Here is a 25410-nt window from a genome sequence, read left to right on the forward strand (position 1 = left end):
TTGCATGTGAGCTCACCACACCTTGTCTTGGCAGGAAAACTCGTTGGGACATCTTCCAGGCTTCTGTCCAATTCTGAACTTCTTGCCCTGCTCCTGAATCATGACTCCTGCCTGCTGTGAGCCTTTACCATCACTTGCTTGAAGTAAGATCCTCCGTCTGCATGCATTGGCTTGGAGCAAGGACAACATGGATCTTTTAAAAACATTATTTTAATCTGTTTCCCCCTTTTGGTTCCTAAGAGGGTCTAGCAAGGAAAGGCAGTGTCAATATAAGATGCCCTTTCTAAAGCTAAAGTATCATTTCCCTCAAATCTTCCCACTTTGCTGCCTTTTATCCTTCTCTACTTTCCTTCTCTCCTCCTCCTCCTCCTTTTTATCTCTTTCTCCCTTTTATCCTTCCTGACAAGACTTCCCCCGCCGAAACTGAGAAGAGGACTCACAAGCTACCCTTTTGCAAACATCAGTATCAACTATGTGGTCACTACTAGGATAGGTCAACAATCTTATTAATACAGCACACACTACCTGAAGCATATCAAACAGACATTCTTTAGAAATATTCATTTTGTACAGTTACCGCTGGGCAAACAGCGACAATTTTCCCCCAAACACTATAGAGCTAGAATACTGCCAGAAGCGAACCGGTGTGAATTGAACGTTAGTTACCATAACACAGCCTGTCAATTTGGAGAATATGTTGTTTTTATTTTGTTGTGCTCATAGGCGCACACACACCACTAAATAATACCATAACAGAAGGGTGCTGTATCTGTGTTTAAAGAAGGGGTTGTTGGCAAACAGCGAAGCTCACTTCTGCCGAAATGTACACAACTGATATATGCAGCACAGAAAGCTGGCACCCAGGGCTTACAACCTTAATTTGCCTGCAAGAAGGAATGGAGATTTACCTTCAGAGCACGTTCTTGATTGTTTTCAGCAGTCAGATGTCTCGTGTTGTTTGCAGAAGTCTGGTTCTGCTCTTTCATATGATGAAGCTCCTGCTCCAGCAGTTTGCACTGCAACGAGGGAAGAATCCCATTAAGTGAAGGAGCTGGGACAGATCTTTTCTCCTCCAGCAAGCCAAATGAATTAATGCAAATAAAACATATATTATTATTATATTATATTATATTATATTATATTATATTATATTATATTTATTATATTATATTATATTATATTATATTATATTATATTATATTATATTATATTATATTATATTATATTATATTATATTATATTATATTATATTATATTATATTATATTATAGAATTGATTTAAACTTCACATTTAAACATGTTGTGATCTAGGATATGAGATAACACAGATCTTGGTTTATTCATTCTCTCACGGTATAATTACTCACAGACAAAAATGCAAATTCCCATGACTAACACAACATATCTGAAAGATGGCATATAAATTATTGAGAAAAAATAATATTCTAAGTCAGAATGAGAAGCAATTTTGGCATTAAATAGCTACACACACACACACACAGAGAGAGAGAGAGAGAGAGAGAGAGAGAGAGAGAGAGAGAGAGACTTGTCTACATTCTGAGTTAGATGATTTTATATACGGGAAAGTAAAGTTGCATGTAAAATGTTGTTTGCATTGCTTATTAAAAACAATGTGAAACAAAACAGATTATACACTGCACACCCTATCTCATGCCAGTTAAAGATACAGCTATAAACATCATGTGTTTGCATTAATAATTAGAGTTTAGTACTAAGCAGCAGAATTGTTAATTATTTGTCTGACAGGGAGCATGCTTCAAAGAATTAAACAACAAAGATATAGGCCAATATATTGGATGGGCATCTAACCAACTTTCCAGAAGGTCATGAGATGCAATTCCTAGTTATCCTGGCTTAAGGGTAAAATGTGGTTTGGAGGGCAAAATAAATACAGAAAAATTCAAGACCAAAGAACCATAAGGTGTATAAGGGAGGCTGGAGAACAATCACAAAACACAAAAGGGAACCTCTGAAAGCATGGAGACCTGTAACATAAAAACTCTAAATCAACTGTATACCAGAAAATGTTAAGAAAAGTATGTCCTGATAACATTTGCACACTCAGCAGCGTGAAATTTGTCAACTGAAAAACACATTTCCTGAAATGTGCCCAAAACTTTGGGAGAATTCATCTTGGAGTGCAATATTGCTATCAGATACATGAGGCAAATCCCAACAATGTACCAATGGGCATAAAAAAACTTCATTTTCTTTGTATAGCCCTCACAGAAGAGAGGAAAGGTAAGACTCATTCGCAGAAACAAAATACTACAATTGGATACCACCCATGGGGTGTGTTATTGAAGAGATTTTACCTACATATATTAATCTCTGAATAAGCACAAATGTCTTTCTCCAATGAATAACAAAGTTACAATATTAATAAAATTGCAATATAAGCAATTCCTGAAGAGAACAGGTACAGAATGCCAATAAGAAAGAACAGATTTTTGTGGAAAATAAGACATTTTCCATATTGAACTATTTATTCTCATAAGCAACATCCAGATGTGCAGACTGGCTAGAGTCCAATCTACAGTAGCAAATGCTTAGGTCCTACTAAAATCAATGAAATTTAAATATGTTCAAGAGTGAAATGAACTGGAACAATTATAGCTTTCATTTAATATTAGTTTAATGCTCCTCAAGATGTTAACTGGATTGATGCAACTAGAGTGATCAGTAAGAAAACTTGTCTATGCAAATATCTAGAAGATTCAGGTTGATAGGATAGGCATAATTGGAAAACAAAAGTCCTTTAATGTTAGCTTGAACCTGGTATCAACATCACCAAGCAGCTTTCCTTATTGTGACAGAAGTATATTATAAACATCTAACATGCATTCCGGTGGAGTTCTGGGGCTGTTTATTTATTTAGATTAGAAATAAGAAAACCTTGCCTAATCCCAGAAGTAGGATTTGGAAGGTGAATCTCACTTTCTCCCTCACACAATCCAGAGAACAACTAACCTCTGGAGAAAATAAACTATGCTTTTATGTCTCGGCACCAGGATTTCACTAGGCCATAATGTTTGAAAGAGAAAGTAGTTGATAGATGCAGAAAATAACGGGTTGCATCCGATTTAGTCATCTGGTTCACTTTCTCTCTGTCTTCTCCCCTCCCAATTTTTTTTTAGAAGATATTTATTAAAATTTTCAAGATATTACAAAATGAAAAAAGAAAAAAGAAAGAAAAATACAAAATAAAAAACAGTTAAAAACAACTCAATCTTTCCATTACTTATTTTTCATTAGCTTGTTTCCCGGACCTCCTCACGCCTCCCTTTTTTGTATTCCAATTCAGTTTGTTAGTTCAGCAAATCCTTCCCCTCTTTATTTATCCTAGTCTTACCTATTAGTAATCCATTTTTCATATTCCCTTATAGTATTACAGCTAAAAACCACTTAATTTCTATCCAACATCATTCTAACATTCATTAATTTTACAATATTTCTGTAAATAGTCTTTAAACTTTTTCCAATCTTCTTCCACCGACTCTTCTCCCTGGTCTCGGATTCTGCCAGTCATTTCCGCCAATTCCATATAGTCCATCACCTTCATCTGCCATTCTTCCAGGGTGGGTCAATCTTGTGTCTTCCAGTACTTTGCAATAAGTATTCTTGCTGCTGTTGTGGCGTACATAAAGTTCTATCCTTCTTTGACACCAATTGGCCGACTATGCCCAGGAGAAAGGCCTCTGGTTTCTTCAGGAAGGTATATTTAAATACCTTTTTCATTTCATTATATGTCATCTCCCAGAAAGCCTTAATCCTTGGGCACGTCCACCAAAGGTGAAAGAATGTACCTTCAGTTTCTTTACATTTCCAACATTTATTGTCGGGCAAGTGATAGATTTTTGCAAGCTTGACTGGTGTCATGTACCACCTGTATATCATTTTCATAATATTCTCTCTTAAAGCATTACATGTCGTAAACTTCATACCTGTGGTCCATAACTGTTCCCAGTCAGCCATCATAATGTTATGTCCAACATCTTGTGCCCATTTAATCATAGCAGATTTCACAGTTTCATCCTGAGTATTCCATTTCAACAGCAAGTTATACATCCTTGACAAAATTTTAGTTTTGGGATCCAACAGTTCTGTTTCCAATTTTGATTTTTCCACCTGGAATCCAATTTTTTTGTCCAAATTGTATGCCTCCATTATTTGATAATAATGAAGCCAATCTTGCACTTTGTTTTTTAATTTTTCAAAACTCTGCAATTTCAATCTGTCTCCCTCTTGTTCCAAAATTTCCCAATATTTCAGCCATTTGACCTCCACATTGAGCTTTTTCTGAGCCTTCGCTTCCATCGGTGACAACCACCTTGGGGTTTTATTTTCAAATAAATCCTTATATCTTATCCAGACATTAAACAATGCTTTCCTGACAATGTGATTTTTGAATGCTTTATGAGCTTTGACCTTGTCATACCATAAATATGCATGCCATCCAAATACATTATTAAAGCCTTCTAAGTCCAAGATGTCTGTGTTTTCAAGAAGCAGCCATTCTTTCAACCAGCAAAAGGCTGCTGATTCATAATAAAGTTTAAGGTCTGGCAGGGCAAATCCACCTCTTTCCTTTACATCCGTTAATATTTTAAATTTTATTCTAGGCTTCTTGCCCTGCCAGACAAATCTAGAGATATCTCTCTGCCACTTCTTGAAACAGTCTATTTTGTCCAAAATTTGCAATGTTTGAAACAAAAATAACATTCTAGGCAATACATTCATTTTTATCGCAGCAATACGGCCTAGCAGTGAAAGCTTCAAATTTGACCAAATTTCCAAGTCTTTTTTCACTTCTGTCCAGCATTTTTCGTAATTGTCTTTAAATAAGTTCCCATTTTTAGCTGTCATATTAATCCCAAGGTATTTCACTTTCTTAACCACTGTTAAACCTGTCTCATTCTGAAACCTTTCTCTTTCAATCGCTGTTAAATTTTTCTCTAAAACCTTTGTTTTTAACTTATTCAGTTTAAATCCTGCAACTTGACCAAATTCTTGAATCAGTTCCAAAACTCTTTTAGTACTAGATTCTGGCTCCTGTAATGTCAATACTAAATCGTCTGCAAAAGCTCTCAATTTATACTGTCTAGCTCCGACTTGTATACCTTTAACCAACTGGTCCCTTCTAATCGTATTTAACAAAACCTCCAGGACTGATATAAAAAGCAATGGGGAAATTGGGCAGCCTTGTCGTGTCCCTTTTTCTAGCTTAAATTCCTCCGTCACCTCATTATTAACAATTAACTTGGCCTTTTGTTCAGAATAAATTGCACCTATACCGTTTTCAAATCCTTCACCCACCCCCATCCCCTGTAAGTTCTTCTTCATAAAACTCCAGGAAATATTATCAAAAGCTTTCTCCGCGTCCACAAATATCAAAACTGCCTTAGTGTTGATATTCACTTCTAGTTTTTCCAAAATATTAATTATATTACTCAAATTGTCAGACAAGTGTCTACCCGGGAGAAAGCCTGCTTGGTCTTTATGAATCTCTTCCATCAACACTTTTTTCAATCTCTTGGCTAAAATATCTGCAAAATTTTTGTAATCCACATTAAGTAATGATATGGGGCGGTAGTTCTTAAGCTGAGTCTTTTCAGTCTCTGTTTTTGGTATAAGTGTAATATACGCTTCTTTCCACGACTCTGGTGCCCTTTTCCCTTCCAATATTTCATTACAGACTCCCTTTAAAGGTTGTACTAACCACTCTTTTAAAGATCTATAGTATCTAGAAGTCAGCCCATCTGGTCCTGGAGATTTGCCTAATTGCATGTTTTGAATGGCACCTTCTACTTCCTGTTCAGATATTTTATAGTTCAACGTTAATTTACTTTCTTGAGAGATTTTTTGTAATCCATTTATCTTCAAAAATCGATCTATATCAATTTCTTTCTGTGGCCCTTGTGTATATAATTGTTTAAAGTACCTCTGGGTTCTGTATGTTCTTTCCTTCCACTTCTAAATTTATAATAGTATTTAGTTTTTGTCTTTTTTCATTTGCCAAGCCAACAATTTCCCACATTTATTAGCTGATTCAAATGTTTTTTGTCTCATTTGTTTAATTTTCCATCCTGTTTCCCGATTCATCATTTTCATATATTATACTTGATATAACTTTTAATTTTTATGGAGTTTTCCCCAATCCCATGGAGCAGATTTGGGGATGGAGTTGTGGGGGACAATAGGGAGAGGAAGTTCCACTGCACAAGCGGAAACCCTTGTATGAATGATGGTGGTGGATACCTCTTGTCTTTGTACTCAGGCTGGGAGCAGACTACATAAAGCACTGTATATGTAGTAGTAGTAGTAGTAGTAGTAGTAGTAGTAGTAGTAATAATAATAATAATAATAATAATAATAATAATAATAATAATAATAATAATTTTTATTTATACCCCGCCCTCCCCAGCCAAGACCAGGATCAGGGTGGCTAACACCAGGTATAAAAACAATTGATTAAAACACAACTTAAAAACAAGATTAAGATACAACATTAAAATACAGCCTCATTTCAGACAAACTCAAATCAAAACTTTTTGGGAATGAAAACGTCAAGTCTTCACCAAGGCCAACTATCCAGACTGGTCCTATGGGGGCCAGAAAAAAAGCCAGGGAAGTCCCCAAATAGGAGTTCCATCACACATATATTTCAGAGCACTTTTAGTCTGAAAATGTTCATGGGCAAACACAATGTTCTTATGCACTTAAAGGCCGGTATAATAATAATAATAAATTTGTATTTATACCCCGCCCTCCCCAGCCAAGACCAGGCTCAGGGCGGCTAACAACCAATAATAATAAAAAGTTGATTAAAATACAATTTAAAAGATTAAGATACAACATTAAAACATATGGGTACAATTCTCTTCATAGGAGGAGAAAGGAAAAAGAAAGAGAGGGAGGGAATCAAACTGATTCCAAGCCAAAGGCCAGGTGGAACAACTCCCGCAGGCTGGTCTCATGGGACAGAGCATTCTACCAGGCCGGGGCCAGTGTTGAAAAGGCCGTGGCCCTGGTTGAGGCTAATCTGACTTCCTTAGGGCCCGGGACCTCTAGGGCAGTGTTCCCCAACCTTGGGCCTCCAGCTGTTTTTGGACTACAACTCCCATCAACCCTCGCTAGCAAGACCAGTGGTCAAGGATGATGGGAATTGTAGTCCAAAAACAGCTGGAGGCCCAAGGTTGGGGAACACTGCTCTAGGGTGTTGCTATTTACGGACCTTAAGGTCCTCCACGGAGTATACCGGGAGGTGGTCTGGTAGGTACGAGAGTCTTAGGCCGTGAAGGAATTTCAGAATTGTAAAATATTTAAGAGATTGAGTCTGCAGTCATCTGTACACTCTGGCCCAATTCAGTTCCACGTTGCTTCCTTCCTTCCCCGTTCTCTACTTGGGGAGTATTCCGGGGTTGGGCAGGGGAAAGAAGTGGAAGAGCATCTGCTTTGCTTGCAGAATGCCTCGAATTCAACCCGTCATCTCCAGGTAGGTCTGGGAATTTCTGGAGGCTGAAACCCTGGAGACACATTGCCAGTCAATGTAGACAATAAGGAGGAAGATAGAGTAACAGTCTGAGGCAGTTTCCTATGACGCTTCCTATTGTGTCTATAGGATTCCCAGGCCATTGACTGCCTCCATCTATTGGCAGCATTCTTCCAGTGGCTTGCATGGAGGGGAGCCTGGATTGACCCTCTATTTGGCCAAAGGTCCCATCAAATCCAGTGGGACTCAAGACTAAACCTGCACAGTTTGAGGCCAAAGGTGAAGGAGACAAGTTATGTTTACTGATAGTGAGATTACTAAACAGGAAGCATTTATTCAGTGCACCGAGCAGCCGACTTCAAAGCTTGTTTTTATCGATGATCTTTTGATCCTAGCTTATTTTTTAACTTATTTTAATAGTGTACATCCTCCTTTTTTAAAAAAGTCAAAAATCAAAACTGAAACTCGGTTGACATGTTGGAATAAAACTCCATGTTCCAGACAAAGGTGGTTTAACAGATTTCAAAACTGTTTTATTATTCTGTTCTTCTCTTTATTTTCTTTTGAAAGAACTGCACATGAGGACAGTTTCCGATCCAAAGATTTCTCAAGGAAAGCAAGCAGTTTTCACTGTGATTTTTTTAAAAAACAAAAAACACACAGTCTCCCCCTTGTCCCAAATTCATCATGATTGCTTGAGAGGCAAATATCTCACCACTTGGATGCTACACAACTCCTTCCTTTGCAGACAAAAATAATATCAAACTCTTCCAGTCAAAACACAAACCAACCTTTGGTGTCAATGTGAGTTATGTACTTTGAGCAGCAGATGTTTGGAAACACTTGTATTTATCTAAATTGATTTTATCCTTTTCTTTTCCATTTAAAATAATTAGTTTCTTCTTCCACTAAATGATGGTCTAGATAGATTTATTTAATTATGCCATAATTCTGAATTATTATTATTTTTCGTTTTTAAAAAGTGTGAAGTCTTTCCTCTACACTTCTGGCAAGCGGTCAACAAGAGTGTTTAACTGATTATTTTTACAATGCCCAGCCGTTTTAAACCTCCTGGATTTCAGAAAGAAAGAAAAAGAGCTTTGGTAGAGGTCAGACCCCAGGAACATCTGCATTTTTAGGGGGGAAAATTATTTGATTAGGAAAAGAAACATTTAACATTTCAACTTGGGGGAAAATGCAACGCGGCTCTAACATCTTGCCAATCAGAAGCCATAAAAGGTTTGATTAAACACTACTTGTCTCACTGCTGTAATCCAGTCTGAGCTTGAAGCTGTCATGAACTCAAAGATAACTTTGTATATTTGTCTTGCTCCTAATAAATATCAGTTTATGCATAACAGGAAGAAGAAATGTGGAATGCAAAATTCTGTTAAACCATGTTGGGGTGTGTGTGTGTGATTTCAGATGCAACTCTTGAGGAGCACAAATCCCACTCAATTTAATTTGATTTGCATGAAGGTTACTGGAGCTTATGATCTTATTTAGGGCATCTGGCTGGAAACCCAGCCAGATGGGCAGGGTACAAACAATAAATTGTTGTTGTTGTTGTTGTTGTTGTTGTTGTTGTTGTTGTTGTTGTTGTTGTTACTACTACTACTACTACTACTACTACTGCTACTACTACTACTTTTAGGCAAAATGCTACTAAATAAAGTTACCATGGAACAATGAGTATATTAGGAACCAAACTGAAACAAACAATGCATGCTGTTATCATTATTTGCGAAATTTGTATACAGTGGTACCTTGGGTTATATACGCTTCAGGTTACATATGCTTCAGGTTACAGACTCCGCTAACCCAGAAATAGTGCTTCAGGTTAAGAACTTTGCTTCAGGATGAGAACAGAAATTGTGCTCCAGCGGCACGGCAGCAGCAGGACGCCCCATCAGCTAAAGTGGTGCTTCAGGTTAAGAAAAGTTTCAGGTTAAGTACGGACCTCCAGAACGAATTAAGTACTTAACCCGAGGTACCACTGTACTGCCCTTCAGCCATAGATCTCAAGGCAGTTCACAACATACGACTATCAATCATATCTCCTCTGACTTGTCCAATGTTTTTTGGAAAATTTAATTTTGTGATGGCAGTTGGCAGATCTGTTGAGGAAGGGCAGTGGCAGAACATGTGGCTTGCATGCTGCAATTTCAAGGTTCAATCCCGGGTAGGGCTGGAACGATTCCTGGAGAGCTAGTCAACATGAACCAATGGGATGGGCCTTCAAACATGTCACCAGTATTCAGAGACCTTAGAAGGAACTAGTCCAGTCTATGACACATGGGAGTCCTTTCTGATGGGAGAAAAACAAGGACTACCATTTCAGGTTTTACATAGGTGTCCTGCTTTTGTAAGTTATTGGATTAATTTATTACCAGTTGTCCTACAAAGTTCTGTGGACTGGTTCAAGCAGGCATGTACACAACAGTCCCTCATAACCAATCAACACCCAGTGACTCTCAGGCAAATGTCTGAGGGAGATGAGGATCACACTCACATAATAAGCCATTCCTATTCAGCAGACTTTTTGTATCAGTTCCGTTGCTTCCCCTAGCACAGGCATAGGCAAACTCAGCCCTCCAGACGTTTTGGGACCACAATTCCCATCATCCCTGACCACTGGTCCTGTTAGCTAGGGATGATGGGAGTTGTAGTCCCAAAAACATCTGGAGGGCCGAGTTTGCCTATGCCTGACCTACCAGTTCTAAAGGATAAGATGAGGATGCAATTTTGCATCCAATGAAATCAAACTGTTGACAAGCATATTGGCTAAGAACCGATTGTGCCCTGCATGACTCAAAACGCTCTTCGGTTCACACCACTTGCTCCTCCCAATTTCTGCTGATTTCTGTGCTCTTTTTGCAGCCACCATCCCCAATTCCATTCAGATGGATCTCCCAACCTTCAGGAGCTGCAACTGTCGGGAAAACAGATAGGAAAGACCCATTCCATCAGCAAATCCAGGCCGTAACATTGGAGTTGACAGTGGTCTGGTTGAACTATGGCTTAGTATGAATGAGCAAGCATGCTAGGACATGGTGAAAATATTGCGGCCACTCTGCTTGTGCCTTGCCCCTGCCGCACCACCAGGAGCTAAATTGTGGTTTGGCATAGCCTTCTGTGCAAACCTGGGCTCATGATTTATCTTGCTCCAGACAAACCATGACCTATAAATCAAGTTTTGTTTTTGTTTTTTTTTTTTTATAATAATATTTATTAAAGTTTCATAAACAATCAAAAGCTTCAAAATTTAAACATAAAATACAAAAACCAAAAAAAGCTACAAAAATGAAAAAATACAAAACACATAGAAGTACACAATAAAAAACAGTTAACAGGATAGAAAAAAAGAAGAAAAAACACCAAAAAACAAAACAGAAAAAAATTAGTATTTTCATATCTTATACTTCATTCACTAGTTTATTGACCTCCTCACACCTCCCTTTTTGTATTCCAGTTCAGATATTTAGTTCAGCAAATCCTTACCCTCTATCATTTATCCTTACTCAACATCTTAACCTATAATAAATATATATTTTCCACCATTGTCAATCCCTATTTACATATTCTTATTAATCTTTTAACCAACACCGCTTATTTTCAATCCAACGTCCCTTTAACAAATCAAGTTTTGTTTTTGACGTAGTGCTCATGGTTTGTTTGAGAGAGACAAACCACAAGCCCAATTTCGCACATAACACTAACCAAACCATGGCTAGCTTTCTGGTTTGTGGAGGCCACAGGAGCAGGGCAGGAACAAAGCAGACACGGTTTTGTACCTGTGCACCAGATTTCCTGCTGTGGGTTAAACCACAGAGCCCAGGACTTGCCGATCAGAAGGTCGGCGGTTTGAATCCTCGCAATGGGTGAGCTCCCATTGTCTGGTCCTTGCTCCTGCCAACCTAGCAGTTCGAAAGCACGTCAAAGTGCAAGTAGATAAATAGGTACCGCTCCGGCGGGAAGGTAAACGGCGTGCTCTGCTCTGGTTCGCTAGAAGCGGCTTAGTCATGCTGGCCACATGACCCGGAAGCTGTACGCCGGCTCCCTCGGCCAATAAAGCGAGATGAGTGCCGCAACCCCAGAGTCGGTCATGACTGGACCTAATGGTCAGGGGTCCCTTTACCTTTTTACATACCCAAATTCACATATATACCTAAATATACTGAAGTCAGTATATTTCACTTCCTTACGCTGAATCGATAGTTATGGCACTTTCAAAAGACAGATAATTCTGTGCTATTTCTGGAAAACCACGAGAGTATGAATTGCCACCCTGGAATTTTGGAGCGACGAAAACTACTTGGTTGGAGTAGATAACACATTTGTGCATATTTTCATTTATTCATTTATTCATTTTTATTTTTATTTTAAACTTGTTTCTCCCCCTGCCCCCGATTTTTCTCAGCCTTCTCTCCTATTTCCAGGAAACTTCTTTCAGCAGAATAAAATTCTAATTGCTTTTTAATCTGGATCAGACATTTGTGTGCGATTCCACACACTTGACTTAAAAAATTTAATTTACTCAGTCTGCAGGATTTATTTATTTATTTTTAAATGTGCCTTTATATATAAATAAGAGGCTTCTGTTTTACACAGAGGCTCGATTATTCATTCAATTTTCTAATTTCATGCCTCTTATTCCAATAAATTATTTATAAACAAAGCATGTAAGATGATAAATAGTACTCAAGGTAGTAGATTAGTATTCTCAAGCATACTTTACAAACCTGAGATAATGCACCTTTGTCCAGTTGTTCAAACAATAGGCACCCACTGCGGTACAATGGGCTTAAAAAGGTTCAGAGTGCTGATTTGTACATGCCGGAACTATGAATGTTCCCAGCAATTCCTATTAGTGCAGCACACAAAGATGGTGCGTTCATTTCCCGCAAAAAACTAGATGAGTACAAGTTGTCGGCTGGTAAAGGATCTCGCTTGACAAAGGCCAAGGTTCCAACGACAATAGATATAGTGGAATTTGTACAACGAATTATTTTGTGTATGTCTCAGGCATTTGGAAATAAAAAATGGCAAGTGCCATTATTACTATTATTTATTTATATATTAATTTACAACAGTCGCAACAGCACAAGTTTTAACACCCTCCCTCTGAGGGTGCTGCATTGTTCATATTTGATCTTCACCGCAATGTCAACGTAGTCCCCAGAGAACCCCCGAACAATAAAGATTGCTAGGAAAAGTGAGTGCCCCCAATTGGGCGTGATGTAGCCAGATCCTGTATCTTGAGTCAGAAGCCAGCAGAACCTGCAAGTGAGGGGAAGGCAGTGGTGTGTGTGTGTGTGTGTGTGTGTGTGTGTGTGTGTGTGTGTGTTGAACACTTAGGAAGTCATGCGCCAACTCAGGGTGGTGCCCTCAGAATGTGGTGCCCTCCAGGTTTTTCTGGACTACAGCTGGTTGTCCAACTTCCCCAATCCCTGTCAACCTCACGCAACATGGACATGAACTGGTATGAGATGATTAGGAGTTGTAGTGCAACAAATGGGAGTCACCAGGCTGACTACCTCAGAACCACATAATTAGGAGCAGGGGCTTTTTCCCTTTGACTCTGGCCCAGCAAGATGCCTTCCAGACTGAGGAAGACCAGGAAACTGAGGGGTCTTGTTAGCCATGGCCATGGCCGCATTGGCAAACACAGGAAGCATCCTGGAGACCGTGGTAATGCTGGGGGTTTGCACCACCACAGAATTAATTTTTACAAATATCATCCTGGTTATTTTGGAAAAGTTGGTATGAGACATTACCACTTGAAGAAAACCAGCATTTCTCTCCTACAGTGAATCTTGATAAACTCTGAACACTTATTAGTGAGCAGACAAGACTCAACTATGCCAAAAATCAGGCGGGATTAGCTCCAGTTATTGATGTCATACACTCGGGTTACTAGAAAGTCCTGGGCAAGGGGAAACTGCCCAAACAGCCTGGAATCGGGAAAGCCAAATTCTTCAGCAGAAAGGCAGAAGAGAAAATCAAAGAAGTTGGTGGTGCCTGCGTGTTAGTGGCATAAAGGATTTTTCTATGTATCCAGGCTTCAATAAACACAATTTCAGCTGTGTATTCATAGGCTTAAAAATTGAAAATAATAATAATAGTAATAATAAGGAGCAGGGTGGGATCCATGTTCTATACAGTGGTACCTCGGGTTAAGTACTTAATTCGTTCCGGAGGTCTGTACTTAACCTGACACTGTTCTTAACCTGAAGCACCACTTTAGCTAATGGGGCCTCCCACTGCCTCTGCGCTGGAGCACAATTTCTGTTCTCAACCTGAAGCAAAGTTCTTAACCTGAAGCACTATTTCTGGGTTAGCGGAGTCTGTAACCTGAAGCGTATGTAACCTGAAGTGTATGTAATCCGAGGTACCACTGTATAAAGAAAACAAACTAAGAAGGTGTGTAAAGCACTGGGAGTCAGCAGAGGAGGCATTCTCAGCACAGCAATCAAACAACACCAGATCCAATTTGGGACCAGGATTATTTTTTGCCAAATGTAGAAACCAAGTTAGTCCTAGTGTGGATGGGAAGGGGTCTGCACATTATTTATAAACACTAAATATTATTGATATGAAAATATATCCATTGGCAACTCATATGAGACTATTTTCAGGGTAAACATTCAGTTTTGGGAATGTCAAATGAATAATAGAGTGTCATAAGAGCGCATGTAACACACCCTTTCTAAAGTCCCAACTCAAACATCTAGGATAAGGGGACAGAGTGGCATGTGTTACATAGAATCATAGAATAGAATCATAGAGTTGGAATAGACCACAAGGGCCATTGAGTCCAACCCCCTGCCAAGCAGGAAACACCATCAGAGCACTCCTGACATATGGTTGTCAAGCCTCTGCTTAAAGACCTCCAAAGAGACTCCACCACACTCCTTGGCAGCAAATTCCACTGTCGAACAGCTCCTACTGTCAGGAAGTTCTTCCTAATGTTTAGGTGGAATCTTCTTTCTTGTAGTTTGGATCCATTGCTCCGTGTCCGCTTCTCTGGAGCAGCAGAAAACAACCTTTCTCCCTCCTCTATATGACATCCTTTTATATATTTGAACATGGCTATCATATCACCCCTTAACCTCCTCTTCTCCAGGCTAAACATGCCCAGCTCCCTTAGCCGTTCCTCATAAGGCATCGTTTCCAGGCCTTTGACCATTTTGGTTGCCCTCCTCTGGACACGTTCCAGTTTGTCAGTGTCCTTCTTGAACTGTGGTGCCCAGAACTGGACACAGTACTCCAGGTGAGGTCTGACCAAAGCAGAATACAGTGGCACTATTACTTCCCTTGATCTAGATGCTATACTCCTATTGATGCAGCCTAGAATTGCATTGGCTTTTTTAGCTGCCGCCTCACCCTGTTGGCTCATGTCAAGTTTGTGGTCAACCAAGACTCCTAGATCCTTTTCACATGTACTGCTCTCAAGCCAGGTGTCACCCATCTTGTATTTGTGCCTCTCATTTTTTTTGCCCAAGTGCAATACTTTACATTTCTCCCTGTTAAAGTTCATCTTGTTTGTTTTGGCCCAGTTCTCTAATCTGTCAAGGTCGTTTTGAAGTGTGATCCTGTCCTCTGGGGTGTTAGCCACCCCTCCCAGTTTGGTGTCATCTGCAAATTTGATCAGGATGCCCTTGAGTCCATCATCTAAGTCGTTGATAAAGATGTTGAATAAGACCGGGCCCAAGACAAAACCCTGTGGCACCCCACTAGTCACTCTTCTCCAGGATGAAGAGGAACCATTGATGAGCACCCTTTGGGTTCGGTCAGTCAGTCAGTTACAAATCCACTGAGTGGTAGCATAGTCAAGACCGCATTTTACCAGCTTCTTTACAAGAATATCATGGGGCACCTTGTCAAATGCCTTGCTGAAATCAAGGTAGGCTACATCCACTGTGTTCCCTTCATCTACCAGGCTTGTAATTCTGTCAAAAAACGAGATCAGATTAGTCTGACATGACTTATTTTTCAGAAATCCATGCTGACTATTGGTGATCACAGCATTCCTTTCTAGGTGCTCACAGACTGTTTGCTTAATGATCTGCTCCAGAATCTTCCCTGGTATTGATGTCAGACTGACTGGGCGATAATTATTTGGGTCCTCTCTTTTCCCCTTTTTGAAAATAGGGACAACATTTGCCCTCCTCCAGTCTGCCGGGACTTCGCCTGTTCTCCAGGAATTCTCAAAGATGACTGCCAGTGGTTCTGAGATCACATCTGCCAGTTCTTTTAATACTCTTGGATGCAGTTCATCTGGCCCTGGAGACTTGAATACATCTAAACTAGCCAAGTATTCTTGTACTATCTCCTTAGTTATTCTGGGCTGTGTTTCCTCTGCTGAATCATTTGCTCCAAATTCTTCAGGTCGGGCATTGTTTTCTTTATCGGAGAAGACTGAGGCAAAGAAGGCATTGAGGAGTTCAGCCCTTTCTGTGTCCCCTGTTTGCATTTCACCATCTTCTCCTCTGAGTGACCCCACTGTTTCTTTGTTCTTCCTTTTGCTACGGACATACAGTGATGCCTCGCAAGACGAAATTAATTCGTTCCGCAAGTCTCTTCGTCTTGCGAGTTTTTAGTCTTGTGATGCACGGTTTCCCATAGGAATGCATTGAAAATCAATTAATGCGTTCCTAGGGAAACCGCCTCCAGACCAGGTCCGGGGACAGTCTGTCCCCGGACCTCTTCTGAAGGCTGGGGGGGGGACAAGGGCTTTTCTTCCCACCCCCAACCCCCAGCAATTTTAAAAACCCCGGGACAGCGGAGGACTTCTCCGCTGTCCGGGGCGATTTAAAAGCCCCTGGGAAGGCAGGCAGGGGGGACAAAGACTTTTGCCCCCCGCCCACCTTCAGAAGGTGTTCCCTCCCCGCCGCCCGGCTTCGGAGCATCGTTCCGAAGCCGGGCAGCGGCGGGAGGAGGCATTCCCGCCCCACCGCCCGGCTTCGGAGGAGGTCCGAGGACAGTGGGGAAGACGTGCTGCGCTTCCCCGCTGTCCCGGATATTTCCCTATGGGCTGTCGTCTTGCGAAGCAAGCCCATAGGGAAATTCGTCTTGCGAAGCGCCTCCAAAATGGAAAACCCTTTCGTCTAGCGGGTTTTCCGTCTTGCGAGGCGCTCGTCTTGCGAGGTACCACTGTACCCATAAAAGCCTTTTTTGTTGCTTTTAACCTCTCTAGCAAGCCTGAGTTCATTCTGTGCTTTAGCTTTTCTGACTTTGTGTCTACATGTGCTGGCTATTTGTTTGAATTCCTCTTTGGTGGTTTCCCCCCTTTTCCATTTTTTGTACACATCCTTTTTTAATCTTAACTCAGTTAAAAGTTCTTTAGATAGCCACACTGGCTTCTTCAGGCACCATCCATGTTTCCGTCTCATTGGTATTGCCTGAAGTTGCGCTTTTACTATTTCCCTCTTAACAAACTCCCAGCCATCATGAACTCCCTTTCCTTTTAGTATTACTGTCCATGGGATCTCATCCAGCACTTCCCTAAGTTTTATGAAGTCGGCTTTCTTAAAGTCAAGAAATTGAGTCCACTCCTCCTCCTCCTTTCTTGTCTGGTCTGTTTCTCTGAAATAGATTGTATCCCTCCATTATTACATTCCAATCGTGGGTCTTATCCCACCAGGTTTCAGTGATGCCTATTATGTCATATTTAGTTTGCTGTACCAAGAGCTCAAGCTCATCTTGTTTATTTCTCATGCTTTGCGCATTAGTGTACAGACAATGAAGTCCATTAATCATTCCCCCGTGTCTCTTATTTAAGCATTTTTTCCTCCCACCACTAGGTCTGCATGCTGTTTGCTCCATTTGGTCTATGACATTTGGATGATCATCTTCATCAATTGATAGACTCCTACCTTCAGGAGCACTGTCTCCCTCCCCCACATTAGTCAGTTTAAAGCCCTCCTGGTGAGGTTTCTGAGATTTTTGGCAAAAACATTCCTCCCAACCATTGTGAGGTGCAGCCCATCGCTTGCCAGAAGTCCATCTTCAAGAAACTGCAGTCCGTGATCTAAGAATCCAAACCGTTCCTGTTTACACCATTTGCGAAGCCAGCTGTTCACTTCCACTATTTTTCCCTCTCACCCTGGGCCACGTCGTTCAACTGGGAGGACAGATGAGATGACATAGCTCAATTGGTTCTCAGCATGGAAAAGGTACACTGCTTTTCTGTAATTTAGAGCAAACATTTTTTGTCCAATGATTCCTCAGCAGTAAAATAAAAGAAACTTCAATTATTGCAGAAGGAGCAGTGAATAGAGGCAGTCTTTTTGCATAACTGTAACTCTTGCTTGGTTGAATGCCACCAATTTAAGTTGACAGACAGGAAAACAAAATTCTGTAAACAAACTGTCATTCTAATGAGCTGGTTTTCAAATAAGCTTCAATGGATTTTCTTGAAATCCATATGCAAACAAGAATATTGCCTAAATGTTAAGTTGGCAGTTATAACACAAAAGGACAGGAATGTTTCTCGTCCTTTGCAAAATACCGACACATTAGTTCAAGAAACAAATATTGTGGATCACTGTGCCATAGTCACTACCAAATCATTTATTAATCTTTCGTTCAGTTATTACTTTTCCAGATCAGGAGTTTGCAGGTGACTTCATATTTGTTTGCCTTTTTTACATATTGAACTCTCAGTTGAGTTGTAAACTGCTTAAGTATCTCTTCTTGCTGGCCTTGTTGTATAATGCATATTCTTTAAATTCTTACAAAAGGCCTTTATGGTAGATGGGCTGCAAGAAACTGAAAATTTAATGGAAAACCTGAAATAATATAAATAATATAAATTAAATGCTTTACAAGAAAATGGTGTTAGGTTCGGAATGTGTAATCTTTCTAGCAGCCTATTTTAAGACCCTTAATCCAGGGTCTGTCTTTATACACCAGGGAGATACAAATATTTCTCAACCACTGCCAATGTCTAGCAGATCCAGAGCAAGCATGTTTACTGAGAAAGAGGTAAGGTCCTCTGAGCAGAATCCAGCAGACATGTCTTCAAAGGATTCCTGCTACTCCATGAAGTCACTATAACCAGCCTGTCACTAGAGCCTAGGATCGGAGGAACTTTCAAAACAGAATTTCAGGGGGTACTGGAGGTGGGGGTGGGGTGGTGGATTCATCTAAAACTGGCTGACCTCCTACAAGTAGCAGACATCCCTGCTCAGCCAAAACTCTTTGTGCTTTCACAAGAGCACCTACTGGATAAAGCCCAATGATTTCAACAAAGTTTACTCCCATGTATATGTGAACGGGAGTACAGTCTAATTTGTTATGTTGCCTCAGCACAAAGACTGACTCTGAATAACCATAGGACCACAAGGTTCTGCCCACCTATGGGAGCTTTGAATTTACATTGCTCAACAGAGCAGCCTCCTCACTCCTAAGGCACATGGGAAACCTAGTCTGGAAGCAAAGAGAGTTTTAAAGTAGGGTGTGACATGAGATAGAGGGCTCCCATTCAAAGGAAAGGGAAAAATAATCCTCTCATAGCTGTTCAGATGCTAGCTTGAGTGCTTTACTCCAGTTTAATGGCAGCAAATTTATTTATTTTTAACCAAAAACTTACACAGATGAGGATTCTAAAAGAAAAAGTGGAGACAATTAACTGTTATAGGTACAGTGGCACCTCAGGTTAAGTACTTAATTCGTTCTGGAGGTCCATACTTAACCTGAAACTGTTCTTAACCTGAAGCACCACTTTAGCTAATGGGGCCTCCCACTGCTGCTGCGCCGCCGGAGCACGGGATTTCTGTTCTCATCCTGAAGCAAAGTTCTTAACCTGAAGCACTATTTCTGGGTTAGTGGAGTCTGTAACCTGAAGCGTATGTAACCTGAAGCATATGTAACCCGAGGTACCACTGTAGTTTTCATCTCATGTTCAAACGAGTTGACAATTTTGAAAAGTATAAATTTGTATGTAATACATAACACCAGTGCTTTTTTCCCTGGGGGTGCGTATACCCCTAAACATTTGGTGGATCTTTGTACTTCCATCCATTTACTGTATTTATTTTTCCCAATTTGAACTATGAAATGGTGATTTTCTTGAGTTAAAATGAGAGTACCCCAAAACATTTTTTTTAGAAAAAAGCACTGCATAAACACACACACACATGTGTAATAAAGAACATAAAAAATTAATATCCTTTTAGTTATTTGGACTTGAGGAAATCAGAAATGTGGAGGGAAAAGCCCCCTCAGCTCCAGGTATCACTTCCTCATTATTAAATGGCTTTCAACACATTTCCTCTTATGATGTCACTCTGTACAGAATGCAACAAAAAAAGCAAAACTGGAAGATATAAAACAAAGAGTCATTCAGCTGCATGATCCATGAACAAGCACATTGAGGAAATGTTCATGGGGAACTGTCCTTGCGAGTGTGCTTTCTCCACCTATTTTAAATGAGGAAAGAAAAAAGGGGGATTCTCCAAAAATGTTTTTTTTCATCCCTCAATTAACCAGTGAGTCAACTGGAGGAGTCCAGTCGAGTCTTTACTGAATCTTTTCACATACAGGAAGTGATTTGTGTGTGCATTGAGGAAGCATACACAACTTTCAATGGTGATTCATTATTATGCAGTCTTCACTGCTTGATGGATTTGTCATTGATTCAAATCGCAGGTTGTTCTGTATGAGCAGAAGTACTTCCACTTAAGTAAATGGGACGATCAGCTGCACAGGAACTATGAATGGGCATTGGAGCACCTGCATGCACAAGGAGCTGAATCAGAAAACAGCAGCATTCCCCAACCTGGTGTCCTCCCAGTACAGTGGTGCCTCGCAAGACGAAATTAATTCGTTCCGCAAGTTTTTTTTCTTCTTGCGAGTCTTTTGTCTTGCGAAGCACGGTTTCCCATAGGAATGCATTGAAAATCAAATCAATTAATGCGTTCCTATGGAAACCGCTTGCCAGGCTGGCGGTGCGGAGAAGGGCTTTTCTCCCCACCGCAAGCCTTCAGGACAGGTACGGGAACAGAGGGGAAGGGGCGCAGCGCTTCTCCTCTGTTCCCGGGGCTTGCAGTGGGAGGAGGGTTTTTCCTCCCCACCGCCAACATTCAGAACAGCATTCTGAATGTTGGCGGTGGGAAGGAAAACCCTCCTCCCACCGCAAGTCTTCAGGACAGCCATCCGAAGGCTGGCGTGGGGAGAAGGGCTTTCCGCCCCACCGCCAGCCTTCGGAGGAGCCTTTCGAAGGCTGGCGCGGGGAGAAGGGCTTTCCGCCCCACCGCCAGCCTTCGGAGGAGCCTTCCGAAGGCTGGTGCGGGGAGAAGGGCTTTCCGCCCCACCGCCAGCCTTCGGAGGAGCCTTCCGAAGGCTGGTGCGGGGAGAAGGGCTTTCCGCCCCACCGCCAGCTTTCGGAGGAGCCTTCCGAAGGCTGGCTCGGGGAGAAGGGCTTTTCTCCCCACCGCCAGCCTTCGGAGGAGGTCCGAGGACAGTGGGGAAGACGTGCTGCGCTTCCCCGCTGTCCCGGAGATTTCCCTATGGGCTTTCGTCTTGCGAAGGAAGCCCATAGGGAAATTCGTTTTGCGAAGCGCCTCCAAAACGGAAAACCCTTTCATCTAGCGGGTTTTCTGTCTTGCGAGGCGTTCGTCTTGCGGGGCACCACTGTATATTGGACTACAAATCCAGTCAGCCCAAGCCTGCACTGCCTAAAGTCAGGGATGATGGGAATCGTAGTCCAAAATATATGGTGGGCATCAGGTTAGGGAAGTCTGAAAAAGGAAAAAAACCAAACAGATTTTCTTTTTTAGAAACAACAATAAAACGCATATGCTTTGAGCTATAACATTACATGCATATTATTGCTAAACATATTAAGCTTTTTATAAACAATATATGTTACTGAAGCAAGCTACCAGTAATACATAACCATTTTATGTTTCCTCTCGGGGTGCTAACGTTAAATATTTAAATTCATTCCAAAAAGTGGTTAGGGAGTCTGATCTGTATGAACTTAGAGCTTAGCACTATGATAGAAGAGTCAAACAGCAATTAATCTAACAAGCTCTCATGCAAATTTAGGGACATTACCTAGAGTCATGTTCAAAAGGGGAGCGGCCCTTAAGTATTAGAAAGAAGATGAATCTTCCACGTTAAAAATTAATTAATCTTTGTAATTAAAGATAGGTTTAATTGTGCCCTCAGCTACCAGGCAGACATGGATTTTGTAAATTCTACACAACACCGTTGTTTAAACAAGCACAACAGGTGATTTTACAATACAAATAATAGACATTTCAGGGCAGAGATGTGGCACAAAATGGAAGATTCATTAAAACGTGCCAACTGCTTATTCATGCATACATATTTCTTTTTACCTTTAAAATCTAGCAGTATAAGGAAGAGAAAACCTTATGGGATTCTAGATAATCATTGCCAATATTCTTTCATCTTCAGAATAAGTATGACTGGTCATTTGATGCACATAGTTTGCAAAGAAAGTTTTAAGGCTACAGTATGATGGGATAACTTTATAGAATATAATCTGAATTACTTCAGTTGAGATCCTAGGGTAGAACGTTCACAGACACAGACACAGACACAGACACACAACACACACATCCACCCAAACCAGGGGTAGTTCTGTTTGAGCCAAGAAGTCACACCCCTGAACATGATTAGTCCATCCTGTTTTATTTGTGTCCATATTGACGTCTTCTAATAAATATTTTTATTTCAGTACTATTCATATCAATACTGTATTTCATTGGTCTAACTGCAGTGCTATAAGTGAGTTAGATATAGGTTCATGAGATAATATAGTGTACAATTTATGTATTTTGTGGTTTTGATATTGTAATTTTATGCTGTGAACCGCCTTGAGATCTATGGGTATAGGGAGGTATACAAATCAGCAACAACAACAATAATGCTGCTCAGCACATTATTCTGCACATTTTCTTGCAAGAAACACTGATGTCGCAATTTTGCCTAGGACTAGGTCATGGATGGGAGACAGGAACTGGCAAGAATCCAACTCCTCTAGGTTATATTGGACTATGTGAGCTAAGTTAGTTTGAAAGACAGGGACTGTCCAAAGGTTACTCAAAGATTTCCCACACACATTGGCCTGATCCAACAGCCTCTTCTTATATGCTCAAGAGGGCTTAATGGCTGAGTGGCGATTTGAAGACTGATCTCCACAGCTGTAGCCTGAAACTCTCTTGCAGGGGTAGCCAATACCATACCCTCAGTATGTTGCGGACCTCAACTTGAATCAACCTGACGCACGGACATTATGGCACAGGATTATGGAAATTGTAGTCTGCAAATTGAAGTCTGAAGGGCACCTTGTTGGCTATTCCTGCTCTGACCACCGCAATGTGCTGGCTCCCAAGAATACCCTTTCAAATGCTGAGTTTTAACAACACAAGGTTGATGTTTCATTTTTAAAAAACCATTTCAGAGAACAGTAATGCAGCATTGTGGGGCACACAGATTCCTAAATCCAGATGAAGCAAACTCTTTTTCTTTTTCTTTTACCCTTTTTTGCATCTAACAACTTTTTCAAAAGGGAAAAAAAAATCACCTTGATGTACCTCACAGGTGTAGTTCTTACATGAGAAATGTTTGCTCGCCTGTGGCAAGAATGCTTGAATGCTTTCTGCGTTGCAAAAGGAAAGGGGGGAAAAGGAGAGAGTGATTTGAGTGCTTCCATTTGGTAAACTGAAGCGCAGAAAAGGCTGCTCTAAAGCAGGCTCGTGAGGCCTATTGATGCTTACTGATTTATCAACGACTAGCTGGAATCAATAAAGATGGGCAGTCAAGTGTGCTGCTTCTAAATCTTTGTGCTCCCGGCGATTGAATAGCAGCAAGCCCTGTGCCAAGTGGTGCCACGAACAGAAGAAACGGCCTTTGGCTCGTTTCAGATGAGCAATTGGGCGCGTGCCAATTTTGTTCATGAACAGTCATAAGCATGTTCCTGCAGAGCAGGATGCGATCAAACTATTCAGAGCCGGAAAACCAGGTTTGCTTGCCAATTACGTTATTGCTTCAGTGCCGAGTATTAAACAGACAGTGCCACACTGGCCATAAAATGATTCTTTTTTTCTCTCTCTTCAACAGCAATGAATTCTACATCCTTGGCCCTTCTGCGAGACTGTACCCATAATTACAGCTATAAAAGGCAGAGAGCACAGAAATCACACCCAGCGTTCAAAGCCCCTCTTGCAACTTAAAAATAGCTATGTCCCTGCCCCCAAACATATAAGAGAAAACTCACTGTCCCTTCCTCAGTTACCTAGTTTCGGCTGCCAAGCCTCTCTCATGCTAAACATTCCTGTCCAGAAGGTGTAAATGGCAAAGGTCCAACAGCAGCTCTGAGGTATTTCATCATACTGCCCACTACTGGCAATACTTTTATTAAGAACCCAAGCTGTTAACGTTAACATTTAATCAGAGTTGAAATGTTCAGACACCAGTGCTCAACAGAAGGAAAATATGTTGAGGACATTTCCATACAAAGACTTCCACATTCATGCACCTACACACCCAAACCTGCTGAACAGTCACCAACAAAGTATATTAATTACAAATCTGGGAGGGATACATGTGTTCAAATGTCATGTCCAATAACGGTTTATGATGATGGGAAGGAACCTGGCCTCCCCCTAGGTTTGGACACTCCCTGTGTGGTTGCAAATGTTGAAAAGCTTTTGCCTCCATATTTGATAGATCATAGCTCCTTGTGTCACCCAGACCCAACAAATTGTGATTAATCTTAACTATGGTTTGATTTGTTTGAATCAAGCCAACTTCAAAGTATGGACTATAAAAGCTGGTTTGATTCAAACAAACCATGGTTAAAATTAGCTGCAGTTTAGGGTTCAGGCAATGCTGAACTGTGATTTTTGTCTAGACACAGCCTGGCATAATAAACCATGGTTTAGTATGATGTCTGAATGAAGGCTCTGTCCTCCATTCATTCACAAACCATTTTCTCTGCAAAGAGAAGATATATATATATATATATATATATATATATATATATATATATATATATATATATGTAGGTTTTGGTGTCTTCGGGTGTCTTCCCGTGTAAGAGTTGGGGTGTCTAGGCGACGTTTCGACGAGGTCTCACTCGTCATCTTCAGGCTGGTGCTTTCGGCTTCTTGTTACTAGAACAGAGCAGGATCTCAGTGTTTGAGTTCCTATAAATACTGTTGAGGGGGTGTGGTGTATAGCCTCCAACGTTCTGGGCAGAGAGGAAGTTCCTAGGTTAATGTGCCTTTTCTTCTTTTGTTCATTAATTACTTGAGGGATATCTTGAGTGATTACTTGAGTGATATTCTGAGTACCACTTAGGAGGGTCATTAGGTGTGGATTAGTTGCTAAAGCTTTCGTGTCTTGACCTCTTGACCTTGTAAAGAGTTTTTCTGAGAAGATGGCTGTACTGCACTTAGTTGTGCTCTGGCTTGGCTTCGTGTATAGGGGCGAGCTGTGGTTTTGTGCCCTGTGCCAGCCAGATCTGTGTAGGGATTGCAGGGGGGTGCAGCATCCGGAGGTGCCACTATGGTTTGGCTACTGGATGGTGTCTGTAATTTATCTGTGGAGAGGGTCTGGGTTTGGGTCTGGTGTGGTTGATTGGAGATGGCGTTCTGTGTGCCTCTGGTTCTGGTGTCGGTTTTTGTGGGGAGGGCTAATTTCCAGATGTCTGGCAGGCGGGACGTGTCGTCACGCTTGTTCATGTTGTGAGGGTGTTTCTCTATCTCGATGGCTTCCATGATTATTCTCTTGTGGTGATGTTCCATGTTAAAGAGCAATTTGGAATCTGCAAAATTAATTTCGTGTCCTGTTTCTTTCATGTGTTGGTAAAGAGAGGAAGTTTTTTCTTCTTTTTTGACGGCATTCTTGTGTTCTGC

The 25410-nt window shown here is 40.9% G+C and overlaps 1 protein-coding gene and 1 pseudogene across 4 annotated transcripts in view; one reads left to right on the top strand and one right to left on the bottom strand.

The window, feature by feature from the left end:
- The window catches only part of MIPOL1 (mirror-image polydactyly 1), a 212581-nt gene that overhangs the window by 102304 nt on the left and 84867 nt on the right, over positions 1 to 25410 (bottom strand). For all 3 annotated transcript variants that reach the window (XM_081209231.1, XM_081209232.1, XM_081209233.1), the window contains exon 9: positions 909 to 1016. In XM_081209231.1, coding sequence (XP_081065357.1) covers positions 909 to 1016 — 108 coding nt within the window. The remainder of the gene's footprint in view (positions 1 to 908; positions 1017 to 25410) is intronic.
- On the top strand, positions 13060 to 13603 carry LOC308595950 (large ribosomal subunit protein uL15 pseudogene; annotated as a pseudogene). Its single transcript has one exon. The product of its transcript is annotated as a large ribosomal subunit protein uL15 pseudogene (transcript).

This window comes from Podarcis bocagei (assembly GCF_964188305.1).
Source record: "Podarcis bocagei genome assembly, chromosome: 1".
Lineage (NCBI taxonomy): Eukaryota > Metazoa > Chordata > Lepidosauria > Squamata > Lacertidae > Podarcis > Podarcis bocagei.